At 45.6% G+C, this 23,993-nt stretch overlaps 1 protein-coding gene across 5 annotated transcripts in view; it reads right to left on the bottom strand.

The window, feature by feature from the left end:
• Nucleotides 1-23,993, bottom strand: part of M1AP (meiosis 1 associated protein) — a 209,066-nt gene that overhangs the window by 86,696 nt on the left and 98,377 nt on the right. For all 5 annotated transcript variants that reach the window (XM_077280496.1, XM_077280494.1, XM_077280497.1 and 2 more), the window contains exon 7: nt 20,846-20,987. In XM_077280496.1, the coding sequence (XP_077136611.1) occupies nt 20,846-20,987 (142 nt within the window). The remainder of the gene's footprint in view (nt 1-20,845; nt 20,988-23,993) is intronic.

The raw sequence follows: 23,993 nt of genomic DNA, 5'->3' as shown, positions 1-23,993 counted from the left end.
TGACCTCACACATCCCACCACCTGTGTATACAGTATATACTGACCCCACACATTCCATCACCTGTGTATACGGTATATACTGACCCTATACATCCCATCACCTGTGTATACGGTATATACTGACCCCATACATCACCTGTGTATACGGTATATACTGACCCCATACATCTCATCACCTGTGTATACCGTATATACCGACCCCACACATCACATCACCTGTGTATACGGTATATACTGACCCCATACATCCCATCACCTGTGTATACGGTATTTACTGACCCCATACATCCCATCACCTGTGTATACGATATATACCGACCCCATACATCCCATCACCTGTGTATACGATATATACCGACCCCATACATCCCATCACCTGTGTATACGGTATATACTGACCCCACACATCGCATCACATCACCTGTGTATACGGTATATACTGACCCCATACATCACCTGTGTATACGGTATATACTGACCCCATACATCCCATCACCTGTGTATACAGTATATACTGACCCCATACATCCCATCACCTGTGTATACGGTATATACTGACCCCATACATCCCATCACCTGTGTATACAGTATATACTGACCCCATACATCCCATCACCTGTGTATACGATATATACCGACCCCATACATCCCATCACCTGTGTATACGGTATATACTGACCCACACATCCCATCACCTGTGTATACGGTATATACTGACCCCATACATCACATCACCTGTGTATACGGTATATACCGACCCCATACATCCCATCACCTGTGTATACGGTATATACTGACCCACACATCCCATCACCTGTGTATACGGTATATACTGACCCCATACATCACATCACCTGTGTATACGGTATATACCGACCCCATACATCCCATCACCTGTGTATACGGTATATACCGACCCCATACATCCCATCACCTGTGCATACAGTATATACCGACCCCATACATCACCTGTGTATACAGTATATACCGACCCCATACATCACCTGTGTATACAGTATATACTGACCCCATACATCCCATCACCTGTGTATACCGTCTATACTTACCCCACACATCCCATCACCTATGTATACAGTATATACTGACCCCACACATCCCATCACCTGTGTATACGGTATATACCGACCCCACACATCACATCACCTGTGAATACGGTATATACTGACCCCATACATCCCATCACCTGTGTATACGGTATATACTGACCCCATACATCCCATCACCTGTGTATACAGTATATACCGACCCCATACATCCCATCACCTGTGTATACGGTATATACCGACCCCATACATTGTCAAGGTGAAAATATATATATCTTTATACTCTTTTTGTACTGCTATACTTTTATACTGTGAAACAATAAGTTTTTCCTATGCTTGCAGATATAATTATTTAAGATGGCTACCAATATTCACCTTTACCCTAGTTTTCGTCTCTGAAGGAAAAAGTATCGTTTCTTCTGAAATTGAAACTTCTGGAATGCGAGGAACGGAGCATTCGCAAGGACACATCAAGACAAATCAGAAAGGACTGAATATTAGACATATACTGCTTAAACCCCGCCTATTGCATTCCTTTTTGTAGAACAATAGTACTGTATTTTTGGAAATAAACGTAGTTGCTGTACCGCTGTTGACATAAGTGGACGCACGGACATCAGCTAAAATTGAATCAGCTGCGTGCCTGAATCATTTTTACTCGGTACCAGATGCCCTGCACACACTATAATTTGGAATGACTGGTGAATGAGGGTATATTGTCGTTACGACCCCGACAATTTGGAGCCCAACGGGGGGCGTGGCCAGCGATCCGAGACCCCCTGGACCCATGCCTGGATGTCTGTGGATGATACCCGTAGTGGCTGACCTCGAGGACTGATCACCCTCTGAACACGGTAAGTGGCGATCATATACACTGTATGTGTCACACTTGCTAGTGTCTCAGCCGTTATTGGTTTGTCTGTGGTCTCCTTGGGTCTGGGGAGTGACCGGTCGAGTGGTGAGATCGAATGCGATCCTGTGCCACGCTCTGAACCAGCAACTGAGAGACGTCGCATCCTGCGCGTCCTCGTGTACACACCACACCTCCTCCACCGGTCATTGTACTCCGTTCAACCACCCTACCCATGACTATTGTCTAGTAGTGAAGTGGAGTGATAAATTGAACAAGTTGTAGATTGTGGGGCGGCTGAGAGAAAGGGATAGGAGACGCAGCCTCTGTGATATTGTACTAACAGGTAATTAAGACGTCCCAAGTGGGGGACCACCAGAATTTTGAGTACAAATAGGTAATTAAGACGCCCCGTACGGGACCACCAGAAATAGGTAATTAAGACGTCCCGAAACGGGACCACCAGAAACAGGTAATTAAGACGCTCCGTACGGGACCACCAGAATTTTTGTGGAGGGCTCTCACTAGGAGACCGCCTCCCAACGGTTTGGAATATCGTGGCAGGATAGTCTGTTAATCACTGTTGTTCAGGTTAGGGACAGACAGGAAACATTGAGCGTGAGGCTCTTTTCCTAGTACGTCGAACGTGAGGCTCCGTACTATAGATAGAACACAGTGTTGATATCGCTGCCAGTGGTCTACTGCAGAAGGCCATAGTATTCTGGGAGCCAAGCTGCGTATCTTAAAGCAAAAGAAGTCTGTGCCCCACAAGTTAGATGAGGATGCCGTGGAAGTCAAGACAATAGTAGAGTCACGGGAGGGCAAGAAGGCAGTCAAGAATGTTGAGAGGTTGTACAAACATGTCGGATTGCCCTCGTCAGGGAGATTGCAGCCGTCTATGTGGCACAATCTCATAGAAAATAAAAGGGGCATGTTGAAAGATAAAGGATTGTTAGAACAAGCGCAAGCTCATCTGCGAGTTGCGTGAGGCTTGAAGAATGAAGGATGGAAAGAGGTTGATGGAGAGGGAGGATCAGAGAATGCAGAACCCGTGTTTGGTTATAAAATGTCTTTGAACTGTAATCTCACAGATTGTAAAATGGCCGCCGCGCCACTGATGATGAAAACGCAGTCCCAGCCACCGCCCTATAATGGCGGCGGGACGAGGTCTCTGGAAGCATGGGTGTGTCCTGTTTGTGGCGTGTAGAATCCAACCTGGGTGGAAACCTGCTGTGTGTGTGGGGCGGGCCGTCCTTGGGGCTCCGCCCAGACCACGGAGGATCATAGGAAAGTTTTGTAGAAATTAAGTCTGAAAACTGCTGCAATTTGTTACTGTGTAGAAGATACGGAGCTCTTATCAGTGCTGTGTAGGAGATGGGAGGAGGGAGCGGACCACTGCGCGACTGGTTTGAGATTTCTTCTCTTTTCTCCTTATCTGTGCTGCGTGCCGGAGAAAGGGGGGCAAAGAGCTGGGCTATTGTTTTCTCCCTTCTGTGCTGACTCGCTGAGGAATGCTGTGATTCTTCTTATCTCTGCGTCCCTGAAAAGGAGGGTGCACGCATGTGGCTGCGCTCTTCAGTCTCTCTGTATGTTCTTGGTGTAGAGTACGCGCTGGTAGATTTGTGTTTTGCTTAAAGCGACAATATTGTTTTGAAGTACAAAGAAATATTATAATCTGGAAATTTGAAAGTGAAATAGACCTGTGCCTAGTCTTAGAGGAAAACTTGTAAGTAATTGAAAGATTAGTTTAGTGTCCGAAGGGTTAAGTTTCATTTCTTCTGAATCGAAACTCGGGAATGTAAAGAAGAGGAGGAATCCACCAGAAGACGTCCGGACAAATCAGAAAGAGATTGAACACTAGACGTATACTGTTTAAACCCCGCCTATTGCATTCCTTTTAGTATTGTGTATTCTAGAATAAAGTTAGTTGCAGTACCGCGTCTGACATGTGTGGATGCAGGAACATCAGCTAAGAATGAATCAGCTGCGTGTCTGACTCATTTTTAATCGGTACCAGATGTTCTGCGCTCACATTTTAATTTGGAATGACTGGTGAATGAGGGTTTATTGTCGTTACGACCCCGACAACATCACCTGTGTATACGGTATATACTGACCCACACATCCCATCACCTGTGTATACGGTATATACTGACCCCATACATCACCTGTGTATACGGTATATACCGACCCCATACATCACATCACCTGTGTATACGGTATATACCGACCCCATACATCACATCACCTGTGTATACGGTATATACTGACCTCACACATCACCTGTGTATACGGTATATACTGACCCCATACATCACCTGTGTAGACGGTATATACTGACCCCATACATCACATCACCTGTGCATACAGTATATACTGACCCCATACATCACCTGTGTATACGGTATATACTGACCCCACAGATCCCATCACCTGTGTATACGGTATATACCGACCCCATACATCACATCACCTGTGTATACGGTATATACTGAACTCACACATCACCTGTGTATACGGTATATACTGACCCCATACATCACCTGTGTATACGGTATATACTGACCCCACAGATCCCATCACCTGTGTATACGGTATATACCGACCCCATACATCACATCACCTGTGTATACGGTATATACTGACCTCACACATCACCTGTATATACGGTATATACTGACCCCATACATCCCATCACCTGTGTATACAGTATATACTGACCCCATACTGACCCCATACATCCCATCACCTATGTATACGGTATACACTGACCCCATACATCCCATCACCTGTGTATACGGTATATACTGACCCCATACATCCCATCACCTGTGTATACGGTATATACTGACCCCATACATCCCATCACCTGTGTATACGGTATATACTGACCCCATACATCACATCACCTGTGTATACAGTATATACTGACCCCATACATCCCATCACCTGTGTATACAGTATATACTGACCCCATACATCACATCACCTGTGTATACGGTATATACTGACCCCATACATCACCTGTGTATACGGCATATACTGACCCCACACATCCCATCACCTGTGTATACGGTATATACTGACCCCATACATCACCTGTGTATACGGCATATACTGACCCCACACATCCCATCACCTGTGTATACGGTATATACTGACCCCATACATCCCATCACCTGTGTATACAGTATATACTGACCCCACACATCCCATCACCTGTGTATACGGTATATACTGACCCCACAGATCCCATCACCTGTGTATACGGTATATACTGACCCCACACATCACATCACCTGTGTATACGGTATACACTGACCCCATACATCCCATCACCTGTGTATACGGTATATACTGACCCCATACATCCCATCACCTGTGTATACAGTATATACTGACCCCATACATCTCATCACCTGTGTATACGGTATATACTGACCCCTACATCCCATCACCTGTGTATACGGTACATACTGACCTCATATATCCCATCACCTGTGTATACGGTATATACTGACCCCACAGATCCCATCACCTGTGTATACGGTATATACTGACCCCACAGATCCCATCACCTGTGTATACGGTATATACTGACCCCACACATCCCATCACCTGTGTATACAGTATATACTGACCCCATACATCCCATCACCTGTGTATACGGTATATACTGACCCCACAGATCCCATCACCTGTGTATACGGTATATACTGACCCCACACATCCCATCACCTGTGTATACGGTATATACAGACCCCACACATCCCATCACCTGTGTATACAGTATATACTGACCCCATACATCCCATCACCTGTGTATACGGTATATACTGACCCCATACATCACCTGTGTATACGGTATATACTGACCCCAAACATCCCATCACCTGTGTATACGGTATATACTGACCCCATACATCACCTGTGTATACGGTATATACTGACCCCAAACATCCCATCACCTGTGTATACGGTATATACTGACCCCATACATCCCATCACCTGTGTATACGGTATATACTGACCCCATACATCACATCACCTGTGTATACGGTATATACTGACCCCACACATCCCATCACCTGTGTATACGGTATATACTTACCCCACACATCCCATCACCTATGTATAATTACCCCACACATCCCATCACCTATGTATACAGTATATACTGACCCCATACATCCCATCACCTGTGTATACGGTATATACTGACCCCATACATCACCTGTGTATACGGTATATACTGACCCCATACATCCCATCACCTGTGTATACGGTATATACTGACCCCATACATCCCATCACCTGTGTATACGGTATATACTGACCCCATACATCACATCACCTGTGTATACGGTATATACTGACCCCATACATCACCTATGTATACGGTATATACTGACCCCACACATCACATCACCTGTGTATACGGTATATACTGACCCCATAGATCACCTGTGTATACAGTATATACTGACCCCACACATCACATCAACTGTGTATACGGTATATACTGACCCCATACATCCCATCACCTGTGTATACAGTATATATTGACCCCATACATCCCATCACCTGTGTATACGGTATATTCTGACCCCATACATCACATCACCTGTGTATACAGTATATATTGACCCCATACATCTCATCACCTGTGTATACAGTATATACTGACCCCACACATCTCATCACCTGTGTATACAGTATATACTGACCCCACACATCACATCACCTGTGTATACAGTATATACTGACCCCATACATCACATCACCTGTGTATACAGTATATACTGACCCCATACATCCCATCACCTGTGTATACGGTATACACTGACCCCATACATCCCATCACCTGTGTATACGGTATATACTGACCCCATACATCACCTGTGTATACGGTATATACGGACCCCATACATCCCATCACCTGTGTATACGGTATATACTGACCCCATACATCCCATCACCTGTGTATATGGTATATACTGACCCCATACATCACATCACCTGTGTATACGGTATATACTGACCCCATACATCCCATCACCTGTGTATACGGTATATACTGACCCCATACATCCCATCACCTGTGTATACGGTATATACTGACCCAATACATCACATCACCTGTGTATACGGTATATACTGACCCCATACATCCCATCACCTGTGTATACGGTATATACTGACCCCATACATCCCATCACCTGTGTATACGGTATAAACTGACCCCACACATCACATCACCTGTGTATACGGTATATACTGACCCCATAGATCACCTGTGTATACAGTATATACTGACCCCACACATCACATCACCTGTGTATACGGTATATACTGACCCCATACATCCCATCACCTGTGTATACAGTATATATTGACCCCATACATCCCATCACCTGTGAATACGGTATATACTGACCCCATACATCACATCACCTGTGTATACGGTATACACTGACCCCATACATCCCATCACCTGTGTATACGGTATATACTGACCCCATACATCACATCACCTGTGTATACAGTATATATTGACCCCATACATCTCATCACCTGTTTATACAGTATATACTGACCCCACACATCACATCACCTGTGTATACAGTATATACTGACCCCATACATCACATCACCTGTGTATACAGTATATACTGACCCCATACATCCCATCACCTGTGTATACAGTATATACTGACCCCATACATCCCATCACCTGTGTATACGGTATATACTGACCCAATACATCACATCACCTGTGTATACGGTATATACTGACCCCATACATCCCATCACCTGTGTATACGGTATATACTGACCCCATACATCCCATCACCTGTGTATACGGTATATACTGACCCCATACATCACCTGTGTATACGGTATATACTGACCCCATACATCCCATCACCTGTGTATACGGTATATACTGACCCCATACATCCCATCACCTGTGTAAACGGTATATACTGACCCCATACATCACATCACCTGTGTATACAGTATATACTGACCCCATACATCACCTATGTATACGGTATATACTGACCCCACACATCACATCACCTGTGTATACGGTATATACTGACCCCATAGATCACCTGTGTATACAGTATATACTGACCCCACACATCACATCAACTGTGTATACGGTATATACTGACCCCATACATCCCATCACCTGTGTATACAGTATATATTGACCCCATACATCCCATCACCTGTGTATACGGTATATTCTGACCCCATACATCACATCACCTGTGTATACAGTATATATTGACCCCATACATCTCATCACCTGTGTATACAGTATATACTGACCCCACACATCTCATCACCTGTGTATACAGTATATACTGACCCCACACACCACATCACCTGTGTATACAGTATATACTGACCCCATACATCACATCACCTGTGTATACAGTATATACTGACCCCATACATCCCATCACCTGTGTATACGGTATACACTGACCCCATACATCCCATCACCTGTGTATACGGTATATACTGACCCCATACATCACCTGTGTATACGGTATATACGGACCCCATACATCCCATCACCTGTGTATACGGTATATACTGACCCCATACATCCCATCACCTGTGTATATGGTATATACTGACCCCATACATCACATCACCTGTGTATACGGTATATACTGACCCCATACATCCCATCACCTGTGTATACGGTATATACTGACCCCATACATCCCATCACCTGTGTATACGGTATATACTGACCCAATACATCACATCACCTGTGTATACGGTATATACTGACCCCATACATCCCATCACCTGTGTATACGGTATATACTGACCCCATACATCCCATCACCTGTGTATACGGTATATACTGACCCCACACATCACATCACCTGTGTATACGGTATATACTGACCCCATAGATCACCTGTGTATACAGTATATACTGACCCCACACATCACATCACCTGTGTATACAGTATATACTGACCCCATACATCACATCACCTGTGTATACAGTATATACTGACCCCACACATCACATCACCTGTGTATACAGTATATACTGACCCCATACATCACATCACCTGTGTATACAGTATATACTGACCCCATACATCCCATCACCTGTGTATACGGTATATACTGACCCCACACATCCCATCACCTGTGTATACGGTATATACCGACCCCACACATCACATCACATCACCTGTGTATACGGTATATACCGACCCCACACATCACATCACCTGTGAATACGGTATATACTGACCCCATACATCCCATCACCTGTGTATACGGTATACACTGACCCCATACATCCCATCACCTGTGTATACGGTATATACTGACCCCATACATCACCTGTGTATACGGTATATACTGACCCCATACATCCCATCACCTGTGTATACGGTATATACTGACCCCATACATCCCATCACCTGTGTATACGGTATATACTGACCCCATACATCCCATCACCTGTGTATACGGTATATACTGACCCCATACATCCCATCACCTGTGTATACGGTATATACTGACCCCATACATCACCTGTGTATACGGTATATACTGACCCCATACATCCCATCACCTGTGTATACGGTATATACTGACCCCATACATCCCATCACCTGTGTATACGGTATATACTGACCCCAAACATCACATCACCTGTGTATACGGTATATACTGACCCCATAGATCACCTGTGTATACAGTATATACTGACCCCACACATCACATCACCTGTGTATACGGTATATACTGACCCCATACATCCCATCACCTGTGTATACAGTATATATTGACCCCATACATCCCATCACCTGTGTATACAGTATATACTGACCCCATACATCACCTGTGTATACGGTATATACTGACCCCATACATCCCATCACCTGTGTATACGGTATATACTGACCCCATACATCCCATCACCTGTGTATACGGTATATACTGACCCCATACATCACATCACCTGTGTATACGGTATATACTGACCCCATAGATCACCTGTGTATACAGTATATACTGACCCCACACATCACATCACCTGTGTATACGGTATATACTGACCCCATACATCCCATCACCTGTGTATACAGTATATATTGACCCCATACATCCCATCACCTGTGTATACGGTATATACTGACCCCATACATCACCTGTGTATACGGTATATACTGACCCCATACATCACATCACCTGTGTATACAGTATATATTGACCCCATACATCTCATCACCTGTGTATACAGTATATACTGACCCCACACATCTCATCACCTGTGTATACAGTATATACTGACCCCATACATCACATCACCTGTGTATACAGTATATACTGACCCCATACATCCCATCACCTGTGTATACGGTATATACTGACCCCACACATCACATCACATGTGTATACAGTATATACTGACCCCATACATCACATCACCTGTGTATACAGTATATACTGACCCCATACATCCCATCACCTGTGTATACGGTATACACTGACCCCATACATCCCATCACCTGTGTATACGGTATATACTGACCCCATACATCACCTGTGTATACGGTATATACGGACCCCATACATCCCATCACCTGTGTATACGGTATATACTGACCCCATACATCCCATCACCTGTGTATATGGTATATACTGACCCCATACATCACATCACCTGTGTATACGGTATATACTGACCCCATACATCACCTGTGTATACAGTATATACTGACCCCACACATCCCATCACCTGTGTATAAGGTATATACTGACCCCATACATCCCATCACCTGTGTATACGGTATATACTGACCCCATACATCCCATCACCTGTGTATACGGTATATACTGACCCCATACATCCCATCATCTGTGTATACGGTATATACTGACCCCATACATCCCATCACCTGTGTATACGGTATATACTGACCCAATACATCACATCACCTGTGTATACGGTATATACTGACCCCATACATACCATCACCTGTGTATACGGTATATACTGACCCCATACATCCCATCACCTGTGTATACGGTATATACTGACCCCATACATCACCTGTGTATACGGTATATACTGACCCCACACATCACATCACCTGTGTATACGGTATATACTGACCCCATAGATCACCTGTGTATACAGTATATACTGAGCCCACACATCACATCACCTGTGCATACAGTATATATTGACCCCATACATCCCATCACCTGTGTATACGGTATATACTGACCCCATACATCACATCACCTGTGTATACAGTATATATTGACCCCATACATCTCATCACCTGTGTATACAGTATATACTGACCCCACACATCTCATCACCTGTGTATACAGTATATACTGACCCCACACATCACATCACCTGTGTATACAGTATATACTGACCCCATACATCACATCACCTGTGTATACAGTATATACTGACCCCATACATCACATCACCTGTGTATACAGTATATACTGACCCCATACATCCCATCACCTGTGTATACGGTATATACTGACCCCACACATCACATCACCTGTGTATACAGTATATACTGACCCCATACATCACATCACCTGTGTATACAGTATATACTGACCCCATACATCCCATAACCTGTGTATACGGTATATACTGACCCCATACATCCCATCACCTGTGTATATGGTATATACTGACCCCATACATCCCATCACCTGTGTATACGGTGTACACTGACCCCATACATCCCATCACCTGTGTATACGGTATATACTGACCCCATACATCACCTGTGTATACAGTATATACTGACCCCACACATCACATCACCTGTGTATACGGTATATACTGACCCCATACATCCCATCACCTGTGTATATACGGTATACACTGACCCCATACATCCCATCACCTGTGTATACGGTATATACTGACCCCATACATCCCATCACCTGTGTATATACGGTATACACTGACCCCACACATCCCATCACCTGTGTATACGGTATATACTGACCCCATACATCCCATCACCTGTGTATATACGGTATACACTGACCCCATACATCACATCACCTGTGTATACGGTATATACCGACCCCACACATCCCATCACCTGTGTATACAGTATATACTGACCCCACACATCACATCACCTGTGTATACGGTATATACCGACCCCACACATCCCATCACCTGTGTATACAGTATATACTGACCCCACACATCCAATCACCTGTGTATACGGTATATACTGACCCCATACATCCCATCACCTGTGTATAAGGTATATACTGACCCCATACATCACCTGTGTATAAGGTATATACTGACCCCATACATCATCTGTGTATACGGTATATACTGACCCCATACATCCCATCACCTGTGTATACGGTATATACTGACCCCATACATCCCATCACCTGTGTATACAGTATATACTAACCCCATACATCCCATCACCTGTGTATACGGTATATACTGACCCCATACATCCCATCACCTGTGTATACAGTATATACTAACCCCATACATCACTTCACCTGTGTATATGGTATATACTGACCCCATACATCCCATCACCTGTGTATATGGTATATACTGACCCCATACATCATCTGTGTATACGGTATATACTGACCCCATACATCCCATCACCTGTGTATACGGTATAAACTGACCCCATACATCCCATCACCTGTGTATACGGCATATACTGACCCCACACATCCCATCACCTGTGTATACGGTATATACTGACCCCATACATCCCATCACCTGTGTAAACAGTATATACTGACCCCATACATCACATCACCTGTGTATACGGTATATACTGACCCCATACATCACCTGTGTATACGGCATATACTGACCCCACAGATCCCATCACCTGTGTATACAGTATATACTGACCCCACAGATCCCATCACCTGTGTATACGGTATATACTGACCCCATACATCCCATCACCTGTGTATACGGTATATACTGACCCCATACATCACCTGTGTATACGGTATATACTGACCCCATACATTCCATCACCTGTGTATACAGTATATACTGACCCCATACATCCCATCACCTGTGTATACGGTATATACTGACCCCATACATCCCATCACCTGTGTATACGGTATATACTGACCCCACAGATCCCATCACCTGTGTATACGGTATATACTGACCCCACAGATCCCATCACCTGTGTATACGGTATATACTGACCCCACACATCTCATCACCTGTGTATACAGTATATACTGACCCCACACATCCCATCACCTGTGTATACAGTATATACTGACCCCACACATCCCATCACCTGTGTATACAGTATATACTGACCCCATACATCCCATCACCTGTGTATACGGTATATACTGACCCCATACATCACCTGTGTATACGGTATATACTGACCCCAAACATCCCATCACCTGTGTATACGGTATATACTGACCCCATACATCACCTGTGTATACGGTATATACTGACCCCAAACATCCCATCACCTGTGTATACGGTATATACTGACCCCATACATCCCATCACCTGTGTATACGGTATATACTGACCCCATACATCACATCACCTGTGTATACGGTATATACTTACCCCACACATCCCATCACCTATGTAAACAGTATATACTGACCCCACACATCCCATCACCTGTGTATACGGTATATACCGACCCCACACATCACATCACCTGTGTATACGGTATATACCGACCCCACACATCACCTGTGAATACGGTATATACTGACCCCATACATCCCATCACCTGTGTATACGGTATACACTGACCCCATACATCACCTGTGTATACGGTATATACTGACCCCATACATCCCATCAGCTGTGTATACGGTATATACTGACCCCATACATCCCATCACCTGTGTATACGGTATATACTGACCCCATACATCCCATCAGCTGTGTATACGGTATATACTGACCCCATACATCCCATCACCTGTGTATACGGTATATAATGACCCCATACATCACATCACCTGTGTATACGGTATATACTGACCCCATACATCACCTGTGTATACAGTATATACTGACCCCACACATCCCATCACCTGTGTATACGGTATATACTGACCCCATACATCCCATCACCTGTGTATACGGTATATACTGACCCCATACATCCCATCACCTGTGTATACGGTATATACTGACCCCATACATCACATCACCTGTGTATACGGTATATACTGACCCCATACATCACCTGTGTATACGGTATATACTGACCCCACACATCACATCACCTGTGTATACGGTATATACTGACCCCATAGATCACCTGTGTATACAGTATATACTGACCCCACACATCACATCACCTGTGTATACGGTATATACTGACCCCATACATCCCATCACCTGTGTATACAGTATATATTGACCCCATACATCACATCACCTGTGTATACAGTATATATTGACCCCATACATCTCATCACCTGTGTATACAGTATATACTGACCCCATACATCCCATCACCTGTGTATACGGTATATACTGACCCCACACATCACATCACCTGTGTATACAGTATATACTGACCCCATACATCACATCACCTGTGTATACAGTATATACTGACCCCATACATCCCATCACCTGTGTATACAGTATATATTGACCCCATACATCACATCACCTGTGTATACAGTATATATTGACCCCATACATCTCATCACCTGTGTATACAGTATATACTGACCCCATACATCCCATCACCTGTGTACACTGTATATACTGACCCCACACATCACATCACCTGTGTATACAGTATATACTGACCCCATACATCACATCACCTGTGTATACAGTATATACTGACCCCATACATCCCATCACCTGTGTATACAGTATACACTGACCCCATACATCCCATCACCTGTGTATACGGTATATACTGACCCCATACATCACCTGTGTATACGGTATATACTGACCCCATACATCCCATCACCTGTGTATACGGTATATACTGACCCCATATATCACCTGTGTATACGGTATATACTGACCCCATACATCCCATCACCTGTGTATACTGTATATACTGACCCCATACATCACATCACCTGTGTATACGGTATATACTGACCCCATACATCCCATCACCTGTGTATATGGTATATACTGACCCCATACATCCCATCACCTGTGTATACGGTATATACTGACCCCATACATCACCTGTGTATACGGTATATACTGACCCCACACATCACATCACCTGTGTATACGGTATATACTGACCCCATAGATCACCTGTGTATACAGTATATACTGACCCCACACATCACATCACCTGTGTATACGGTATATACTGACCCCATACATCCCATCACCTGTGTATACAGTATATACTGACCCCATACATCACATCACCTGTGTATACAGTATATACTGACCCCATACATCCCATCACCTGTGTATACGGTATATACTGACCCCACACATCCCATCACCTGTGTATACAGTATATACTGACCCCATACATCCCATCACCTGTGTATACGGTATATACTGACCCCATACATCCCATCACCTGTGTATACAGTATATACTGACCCCATACATCACATCACCTGTGTATACAGTATATACTGACCCCACACATCACATCACCTGTGTATACGGTATATACTGACCCCATAGATCACCTGTGTATACAGTATATACTGACCCCACACATCACATCACCTGTGTATACGGTATATACTGACCCCATACATCCCATCACCTGTGTATACAGTATATACTGACCCCATACATCACATCACCTGTGTATACAGTATATACTGACCCCATACATCCCATCACCTGTGTATACGGTATATACTGACCCCATACATCCCATCACCTGTGTATATGGTATATACTGACCCCATACATCCCATCACCTGTGTATACGGTATACACTGACCCCATACATCCCATCACCTGTGTATACGGTATATACTGACCCCATACATCACCTGTGTATACAGTATATACTGACCCCACACATCACATCACCTGTGTATACGGTATATACTGACCCCATACATCCCATCACCTGTGTATATACGGTATACACTGACCCCATACATCCCATCACCTGTGTATACGGTATATACTGACCCCATACATCCCATCACCTGTGTATATACGGTATACACTGACCCCACACATCCCATCACCTGTGTATACAGTATATACTGACCCCACACATCCCATCACCTGTGTATACGGTATATACTGACCCCATACATCCCATCACCTGTGTATAAGGTATATACTGACCCCATACATCACCTGTGTTTACGGTATATACTGACCCCATACATCCCATCACCTGTGTATACGGTATATACTGACCCCATACATCCCATCACCTGTGTATACAGTATATACTGACCCCATACATCCCATCACCTGTGCATACAGTATATACTGACCCCATACATCATCTGTGTTTACGGTATATACTGACCCCATACATCCCATCACCTGTGTATACGGTATATACTGACCCCATACATCCCATCACCTGTGTATACAGTATATACTGACCCCATACATCCCATCACCTGTGCATACGGTATATACTGACCCCATACATCCCATCACCTGTGTATACGGTATACACTGACCCCATACATCCCATCACCTGTGTATATACGGTATACACTGACCCCATACATCCCATCACCTGTGTATACGGTATATACTGACCTCACACATCCCACCACCTGTGTATACAGTATATACTGACCCCACACATTCCATCACCTGTGTATACGGTATATACTGACCCTATACATCCCATCACCTGTGTATATACGGTATACACTGACCCCATACATCCCATCACCTGTGTATACGGTATATACTGACCTCACACATCCCATCACCTGTGTATACAGTATATACTGACCCCACACATTCCATCACCTGTGTATACGGTATATACTGACCCCATACATCCCATCACCTGTGTATACGGTATATACTGACCCCATACATCCCATCACCTGTGTATATGGTATATACTGACCCCATACATCCCATCACCTGTGTATCCAGTATATACTGACCCCACACATCCCATCACCTGTGTATAAGGTATATACTGACCCAATACATCTCATCACCTGTGTATACGGTATATACTGACCCCACAGATCCCATCACCTGTGTATAAGGTATATACTGACCCCATACATCATCTGTGTATACGGCATATACTGACCCCATACATCCCATCACCTGTGTATAAGGTATATACTGACCCCATACATCCCATCACCTGTGTATAAGGTATATACTGACCCCATACATCACCTGTGTATACAGTATATACTGACCCCATACATCTCATCACCTGTGTATACAGTATATACTGACCCCATACATCTCATCACCTGTGTATACAGTATATACTGACCCCATACACCTCATCACCTGTTTATAAGGTACATAATGATCATCACTATGATAATATGCATATAGAAAAGGGAAGGGATGCAATAAGGATGTGAACACCTTAAATGATGAATTATTTAAGACAAATAAAGTTTAAAAAACTTTAAAACCAGTATAAAACCTGGCATCCATATGGTCCACTGTAAACATAGATCACAATATGCTCAACATAGGGTAATGTTATACAGACATTTATACAGGGGGTCTGTCACGAAAATATGAATCATTTTTTCTTTTTTTTGTTTCTGTAAAGACCCAAAATCCTGCCTGCAGCTACAATCCCCCTCTGTCAAATACTAGTCCCTCTAAGATTTCTTTATTCCTATCCCAAAATACGTAAAGCCAAATTTAATAACTCTCAGTAATCCTAGAAATTGGATTTCCAGGATCTGGGCATGTAGGGCTGCGCCTGGTGGCATTCTGTGGCTGTTAGGGCCATCAGAAACCTGGGAAATGAATTTCTGCCCCCCAGTAACATGCCATGTTTGGTCTCAAAAAAATTGTAAATTCGCAGGGGAAAATATAATGCCCTAATAGTCACCCTGTGAGCTTCCTCGCCAAAGATATGTAAAATAGTAGTTTTGATAACTTCACAAAAAAGATGTATCTTCTTGAACACAGCCCACCAGTGAGGTCAGCAAGGGAGAAGTCTCTAGGTTTGTAGGCAAAGCATAAAACAGAAACGTACATTTTGGGAGGAGTTCAAAGTTGGAGAGACAGCTGAACACCATGCTGTGCTGCTGAATCGTTCGTTTCGGCACTCTCCCCCCTTTATCGACAGGTCATACTTTTGACAGTAGTAAGTTTCATATTTGAATCCCTTTCATTTTCTAACTGCTTGTACATATTTCATTTTGTCTCTTTTTGTAATATCTTTTGTATTTTTGTAAACACTGCCAATATTTTCTGGAGTAAACACAAATTTACTAGCTTTGTTGTTTTTGCTCTACGATCAAACTGACACATACTCAATGCAAATTCCCGCTACCTGGGGTTGGTTTCTGACCCAATTTTGGCTTGGAATTGGACTCTGCTTATATCAAACGAGTAAGTAGTGGCAGCTTAGCGTCCTGGTGTTCTTGGGGGATCCTGGCAGTGACGGACCGAAGGTTCATAGGTGTATCCCCGGCCTGGTGCTATATATACCAATCCTCACTGCAGAATGCCCGATAGCCATTACATGACTCGGAAGACTTTCCGGCGACTCCTTATCCTAGGTGCAGTTCCATGACTGACCTAAGGGTAAGGGAGGCGCCAGAGCTGCAATTTCCCAACTGGAAACAAAAAGGGGTTTCCCTGACAGGGTCGATGCAGGCGCTAGCAATAATGGACTGAAGAAAAGCCCGGGAATATCAATCTAGGACCCAAAATAGGAATTCCAACATCTACAAGACTGGATAGATAATATGGTATGTGAGGGCCTTTAAGTATCGCTCCCATAATATACAGTGGGTGCGGAAAGTATTCACACCCCTTTACATTTTTCACTGTTTCATTGCAGCCATTTGGTAAATTATAAAAAGTTCATTTTTTCTCATTATTATACACTCTGCACCCCATCCTGACTGAAAAAAACAGAAATGTAGTTACTTTTGCAAATTTAATAAAAAAGAAAAACTGAAATCTCCCATGGTCATAAGTCTTCAGCCCCTTTTCTCAGTATTGAGTAGAAGCCCCTTTTGAGCTAGTACAGCCATGAGTCTTCTTGGGAATGATGCAACAAGTTTTTCACCCCTGGATTTGGGGATCCTCGGCCATGCTTCCTTGCAGATCCTCTCCAGTTCCGTCAGGTTGGATGGTGAACGTTGGTGGACGCCATTTTCAGGTCTCTCCAGAGATGCTCCATTGGGTTTAGGTCAGGGACTTGGCTGGGCCGGTCAAGAATGGTCACATAGTTGTTCTGAAGCCGCTCCTTTGTTATTTTAGCTGTGTGCTTAGGGTCATTGTCTTGTTGGTAGGTGAACCTTCAGCCACGTCTGAGGTCCAGAGCACTCTGGAAGAGGTTGTCATCCAGGATATCTCTGTACTTGGCCACATTCATGTTTCCTTCAATAGCAACCAGTTGTCCTGTCCCTGCAGCTGAAAAACACCCCCCATAGCATGATGCTGCCACCACCATGTTTCACTGTTGGGATTGTATTGGGCAGGTGATGAACAGTGCCTGGTTATCTCCACACATACCGCTTAGAATTATCACCAAAAAGGTCTATCTTCGTCTCATCAGACCAGAGAATCTTATTTCTCATAGTCTGGGAGTCCTTCATGTGTTTTGTAACAAACTGTAGGCGGGCCGTCATATGTCTTCCACTGAGAGGCGTCCATCGGGCCACTCTGCCATAAAGGCCTGACTGGTGGAGGGCTGCAGTGACAGTTGACTTTGTGGTACTTTCTCCCATCTCCCTACTGCATCTCTGGTGCTCAGCCACAGTGATCTTGGGGTTCTTCTTTACCTTTCTCGCCAAGGCTCTTCCCACGATTGCTCAGTTTGGCTGGATGGCCAGGTCAAGGAAGACTTCTGGTGGTCCCAAACTTCTTCCATTTAAGGATTATGGAGGCCACTGTGCTGTTAGGAACCTTGAGTCCTGCAGAAATTCTGTTGTATCCTTGGCCAGATCTGTGCCTTGTCACAATTCTGTCTCTGAGCTCCTTGGCCAGTTCCTTTGACCTCATGATTCTCATTTGGTTTGACATGCACTGTGAGCTGTGAGGCCTTATATAGACAGGTGTGCACCTTTCCTAATCAAGTCCTATTAGTGTAATTACACACAGCTGGCCTCCAATGAAGGAGTAGAACCATCTTAAGGAGGATCACAAGGAAGTGGACAGCATGTGACTTAAATATGAGAGTCTGAGCAAAGGGTCTGAATACTTTCCGTACTCACTGTATATCATAAAGGTCTTATATACAGCACATTCAGAGCAGTATAATGTATATACAGATAAGACATATAATAAAGCTTATCCACTACCAAGACCAGAAACTCAATAAGAAAACAACATCATTGACGTCATAAAAAGGATATACCCCAGAGACTGGTGCCTGTGAGGCCAAAAGATAATATCTAGCTCAGGGGTTCAAAAATGATTCCTAGGAGACCCTAACAAAATAAAGTACATCAAATCATTCATCAATAATGTTCCTCATAGAGGCGTATCGCCGTGGATCACCTCTTCATCAGGGACTGTGAACACCGTTACTGCAGCTCGGCCCAATTTCTAGGACTCTTCTCTGATGAATGATGATGCTCCCTACGGCATTCTATGAGTTGACCATCCGGGGATTATATGGCCACACCACCTTACTATATACCACCACATGTCACATACTATGCCCCTTACACCCCCATTAGTGTATATATGAGCTGACGAGTCCACACAGACACCCACCTGCAGGCAGTGGCACAGGGCATGGAAGGTGTCTTGGTTGGCTTCCAGCTGGTCCCAGTCTAGTTCCCAGCATGCAGTGGGAGTAAGGATAGCAGGCAGTCCATAAAGCATGGAGCCACAGACCCCAGATGAGGAGACGGCCCTGAGAAAGAAACAAATCACCTGAAGCTGTAATTACTGTAATAATTGGGTCAGCCATGTAATGGAGCCGTGCGCTGGGGTCATCCATGTAATGGACCAGTGTGCTGGGGTCAGCCTTGTAATGGAGCGGTGTACTGGGGTCAGCCATGTAATGAAGCGGTGTGCTGGGGTCATCCATGTAATGGAGCCGTGTGCTCGGGTCAGCCATGTAATGGAGCGGTGTACTGGGGTCAGCCATGTATTGGAGCAGTGTGCTGGGGTCATCCATGTAATGGAGCGGCGTGCTGGGGTCAGCCATGTAATGGAGCGGTGTGCTGGGGTCAGCCATGTATTGGAGCAGTGTGCTGGGGTCATCCATGTAATGGAGCGGTGTGCTAGGGTCATCCATGTAATGGAGCGGTGTGCTGGGGTCATCCATGTAATGGAGCCGTGTGCTTGGGTCAGCCATGTAATGGAGCGGTGTGCTGGGGTCAGCCATGTAATGGAGCGGTGTGCTGGGGTCAGCCATGTAATGGAGCGGTGTGCTGGGGTCATCCATGTAATGGAGCGGTGTGCTGGGGTCAGCCATGTAATGGAGCGGTGTGCTGGGGTCAGCCATGTATTGGAGCAGTGTGCTGGGGTCATCCATGTAATGGAGCGGTGTGCTGGGGGTCATTCATGTAATGGAGCGGTGTGCTGGGGTCATCCATATAATGGAGCGGTGTGCTGGGGTCAGCCATGTAATGGAGCGGTGTGCTGGGGTCAGCCATGTATTGGAGCAGTGTGCTGGGGTCATCAATGTAATGGAGCGGTGTGCTGGGGTCATCCATGTAATGGAGCGGTGTGCTGGGGTCATCCATGTAATGGAGCAGTGTGCTGGGGTCAGCCATGTAATGGAGCCGTGTGCTCGGGTCAGTCATGTATTGGAGCAGTGTGCTGGGGTCATCCATGTAATGGAGCGGTGTGCTGGGGTCATCCATGTAATGAAGCAGTGTGCTGGGGTCATCCATGTAATGGAGCGGTGTGCTGGGGTCATCCATGTAATGGAGCGGTGTGCTGGGGTCAGCCATGTAATGGAGCGGTGTGCTGGGGTCAGCCATGTATTGGAGCAGTGTGCTGGGGTCATCCATGTAATGGAGCGGTGTGCTGGGGGTCATTCATGTAATGGAGCGGTGTGCTGGGGTCATCCATATAATGGAGCGGTGTGCTGGGGTCAGCCATGTAATGGAGCGGTGTGCTGGGGTCAGCCATGTATTGGAGCAGTGTGCTGGGGTCATCAATGTAATGGAGCGGTGTGCTGGGGTCATCCATGTAATGGAGCGGTGTGCTGGGGTCATCCATGTAATGGAGCCGTGTGCTCGGGTCAGCCATGTAATGGAGCGGTGTGCTGGGGTCAGCCATGTATTGGAGCAGTGTGCTGGGGTCAGCCATGTAATGGAGCCGTGTGCTCGGGTCAGCCATGTATTGGAGCAGTGTGCTGGGGTCATCCATGTAATGAAGCGGTGTGCTGGGGTCAGCCATGTAATGGAGCGGTGTGCTGGGGTCAGCCGTGTAATGGATCGGTGTACTGGGGTCAGCCATGTATTGGAGCAGTGTGCTGGGGTCATCCATGTAATGGAGCGGTGTGCTGGGGTCATCCATGTAATGGAGCCGTGTGCTCGGGTCAGCCATGTAATGGAGCCGTGTGCTGGGGTCAGCCATGTATTGGAGCAGTGTGCTGGGGTCAGCCATGTAATGGAGCCGTGTGCTCGGGTCATCCATGTAATGGAGCAGTGTGCTGGGGTCATCCATGTAATGGAGCGGTGTGCTGGGGTCATCCATGTAATGGAGCGGTGTGCTAGGCTCAGCCATGTAATGGAGCGGTGTGCTGGGGTCAGCCATGTATTGGAGCAGTGTGCTGGGGTCATCCATGTAATGGAGCGGTGTGCTGGGGTCATCCATGTAATGAAGCGGTGTGCTGGGGTCATCCATGTAATGGAGCAGTGTACTGGGGTCAGCCATGTATTGGAGCAGTGTGCTGGGGTCATCCATGTAATGAAGCGGTGTGCTGGGGTCATCCATGTAATGGAGCAGTGTACTGGGGTCAGCCATGTAATGGAGCGGTGTGCTGGGGTCATCCATGTAATGGAGCCGTGTGCTCGGGTCAGCCATGTAATGGAGCGGTGTGCTGGGGTCATCCATGTAATGGAGCAGTGTGCTCGGGTCATCCATGTAATGGAGCGGTGTGCTGGGGTCATCCATGTAATGGAGCAGTGTGCTCGGGTCAGCCATGTAATGGAGCAGTGTGCTGGGGTCATCCATGTAATGAAGCGGTGTGCTGGGGTCAGCCATGTAATGGAGCGGTGTGCTGGGGTCAGCCATGTAATGGAGCAGTGTGCTGGGCTCAGCCATGTAATGGAGCGGTGTGCTGGGGTCATCCATGTAATGGAGCGGTGTGCTGGGGTCATCCATGTAATGGAGCGGTGTGCTGGGGTCAGCCATGTAATGGAGCGGTGTGCTCGGGTCAGCCATGTAATGGAGCGGTGTGCTGGGCTCAGCCATGTAATGGAGCAGTGTGCTGGGCTCAGCCATGTAATGGAGCAGTGTGCTGGGGTCATCCATGTAATGGAGCGGTGTGCTGGGGTCATCCATGTAATGGGGCGGTGTGCTGGGGTCAGCCATGTAATGGAGCGGTGTGCTGGGGTCATCCATGTAATGGAGCGGTGTGCTGGGGTCATCCATGTAATGGGGCGGTGTGCTGGGGTCAGCCATGTAATGGAGCACTGTGCTGGGGTCAGCCATGTAATGGAGCGGTGTGCTGGGGTCAGCCATGTAATGGAGCGGTGTGCTGGGGTCATCCATGTAATGGAGCGGTGTGCTGGGGTCATCCATGTAATGGAGCGGTGTGCTGGGGTCATCCATGTAATGGAGCCGTGTGCTCGGGTCATCCATGTAATGGAGCGGTGTACTGGGGTCAGCCATGTATTGGAGCGGTGTGCTGGGGTCAGCCATGTATTGGAGCGGTGTGCTGGGGTCATCCATGTAATGG

The sequence above is a fragment of the Ranitomeya variabilis genome, chromosome 1 (genome assembly GCF_051348905.1).
Source record: "Ranitomeya variabilis isolate aRanVar5 chromosome 1, aRanVar5.hap1, whole genome shotgun sequence".
Classification (NCBI taxonomy): Eukaryota; Metazoa; Chordata; class Amphibia; order Anura; family Dendrobatidae; genus Ranitomeya; species Ranitomeya variabilis.
Note: the sequence above shows the minus strand (reverse complement) of the source record. Positions and strands in the feature narration are given on the sequence as shown.